This window comes from Malurus melanocephalus, unplaced genomic scaffold (assembly GCF_030028575.1).
Source record: "Malurus melanocephalus ecotype Western Australia unplaced genomic scaffold, MMel_1.1 scaffold_660, whole genome shotgun sequence".
In the NCBI taxonomy this organism is placed as follows: domain Eukaryota; kingdom Metazoa; phylum Chordata; class Aves; order Passeriformes; family Maluridae; genus Malurus; species Malurus melanocephalus.
In genome coordinates this window covers 46,755-49,351 of record NW_026623892.1, presented here as the reverse complement: position 1 = coordinate 49,351, position 2,597 = coordinate 46,755, and the positions used below count along the sequence as shown (strand labels likewise).

The 2,597-nt window shown below is 50.1% G+C and overlaps 1 protein-coding gene across 1 annotated transcript in view; it reads left to right on the top strand.

Annotated features, from left to right (window-relative positions):
• VEPH1 (ventricular zone expressed PH domain containing 1) overlaps nucleotides 1-2,597 on the top strand; it is a 44,707-nt gene that overhangs the window by 26,871 nt on the left and 15,239 nt on the right. The window contains exon 8 of the mRNA XM_057383808.1: nucleotides 632-1,026. Within this exon, the coding sequence (XP_057239791.1) occupies nucleotides 632-1,026 (395 nt within the window). The remainder of the gene's footprint in view (nucleotides 1-631; nucleotides 1,027-2,597) is intronic.

The following is a 2,597-nucleotide window of genomic DNA, read 5'->3' as shown; positions in this document are numbered from 1 at the left end:
GACACCTCAGGGCTCCAGGGACAGCCACAGCTTCTCTGGGATCCCATTTAATGTCCCTGTGCCCTAAAGCAACAGGAAAACAACAGCATGGAGATATCACAGGAAGGAAGGTGCTGAGAGCTTTTTGGGGTGCTATCACTGACAATATTTATCAAATGGCAGCACCGTGACCCCCAGGRTCCTCAGGCTGTCCCTGCCCCACAGCTCCACACAGAGCTCTGCTCTTCCTGCCCTCTCTGCTTCCTCCATCCCCAGGATCCCAGGCAGGAGGAGCAGGAGAAGGCTCCTGGTTCAGGGAAATGCTGCAGGATGGCGTTTTTATGATGTGATGGATAAAGCAGCCACGCCACTGCCGGGGTTATGAGATCCCTGCAGAGGGGCTGCCTCGCTCCCCCACGGCAGATGTTGGGAGATGTGGATATTTATGATTTGGTTATTATTTCATTTCACTTCTTATTGAAGCTGTGCCTCGAGCTGGGCTTTAGAAATGCAGATTTCCCAGAAGGTTCCTCCCCAGCTGGGTGAGCCCCACAGTCAGCTCTCCAAGGCAGCTGCACAGAGCACGTTTTGGGGGGATTTTTGTGCCCTGCTCTGTTCCAAACCCTTTTTCCCTTCCTTCCTCCCCCTGCAGGTCCAAGAGCCTGGCCCTGCACACGCTGCGGATGAAGGGGGTGAGCTCGGAGGGGGGACAGGACGAGGACAGCGGGGACATCSCTGCTGGCATCTCMTTCTCTGACATCTACCTCAGCCAGGAGCATGAGAAAGTGCCCTTTGGGGTGCCCCCCGAAGCAACACATGTGGGGGACTCCCTGGTTTCACCCCAAGGCATGGATTACCCACCACCAGCCAATGTGCTGGAATTGAGCCTGGAAAAGGCCGTGGAAGGACGGGCAGAGGCGGTGACAGACCCTGGGGAGCACCAGGACAAGCTGTACCTGCACCTGAAGGCAAACCTGGGCAAGGTGAAGGARTTTGTGCTGGAGATGGGCAGGAGGATCCCCATCCCGGAGCAGTGTGTGATCGAAGGTGAGATGAGGAGCTTTGCCCAGGGCTCAGGGCGATGTGACACTGAAGGGACAGAGGGGACAGAGGGCACAGCCCCTCTCAGAGCTGCTCACACAAACCCTTGGTTCTCACAAAGCTGGGTTGGGTTGGATCCATCTCACTTACCCCTGGCGTGGTTTGATGTTCTGTGCTTTCACCCCAGGTGGGTCTGTGCTGCTGCTGCTCTTTGAAGGGATTGCTTTGGGGTGGGTGGGCTTGGGTGGGGCTGCCTTGGCCTGGGAGCCTCCTGCTTATCCCTTTGGGGTGAATTTGTGAGCATCGACCCCTCTCTGGTGGCCATGAACTATTCACACCCCAACCCTGCCATGTTGATCCCAAAGAGCAGCTGCCTCAATTAATTTAATTTAATTTAATAAATTAAATTTCTAGTCACTTCAAGCATCACCTTCTAATACAATGTCATTTCAGCTCCAACAAGCATCAATGAAGTTGATAAAAGATTTATTTCTTTCTTTTCCCAGTGGTTAAGAAGTGGAAAAGCAGTTTCCACTCATGAAAGGGATATAATTTTCTATAGATACATTTTAAAGCTTATGCTTCTGCAGAACTTCCTAAATACCTTGAATTCCAGGTTTAATAGTTGAAATAGTATTTGGTAGAATTAAGGAAAAAACTTGTGTTCCATAAAATTCCACTGAAAACATGAGAGTGAACAACGTGGCTTTTGAAGTGCTGAGTGCTCTGACCCCGCACTAATGAAATCCCATATATTGAATRTTTCTCAATGTATTGCTCAGCTTCCTTTCTGCAATACCTATTATGATACRTCCTAGGCATGTGACTCTTTCTAAATTCATTCAAACTATTGTAATTTCCTGAAAATCCTCAAGTAGCATTCCTAGGGAAATTCCTTGAGTGGGGACACATGTGCAGAGCAGAGATTTATGGGACTCGTTGTAAATCTGTTGAAGAAATGCAGCCCAGCTCTTTCCACAGGGGACAGCTCCGTTAAGATTTCAGATATTGCACAAACCTCTCCAAGAACCTGCAGTTATTGCACCTCAGAGATCCCCAGAYTCTAACCAGGCCCACTCAAATGCGTGGCTTACATTTCAGTGACATGTTTAGAAGAAAAAAAAACAAATCAGAAAATATGAATAAGCATAGCTGGCTGATTTTCTGTTGGCTCTGTGGGAGTCTGAACTAGMAATTTAATAGGTAAGGCATGGGAGATGTGAACAGATAAGAACTTCAGAGCAAGCCCTCACTGCACAGGGAGTTGGAAGGGAATGGGGGCAAAGTGTGTTACACAAACACAGCCCTGTGGTGAGCAAATGGGGGCAGWGAACATCCCCCAACGTGCCCTTTCCCTGCTCAGACCTTCCCAGGATTCCAGGGGCAGCTCACGGGGTCAGCAGGGCATTAATGGCACTCAGAAGAATTTCCAGGGCTCTGCAGCTTTCAGGGATCTCAGCCAGAATTCCCCTCAGTGTTTGTCCAGCTGGGTTGGGACCCTGTGTTCTGGTACCTCCAGGATCTCAGCGATGGCAGCAACCAGGCCCTTCCAACTCAACATTCCATGGTTCTGGGGT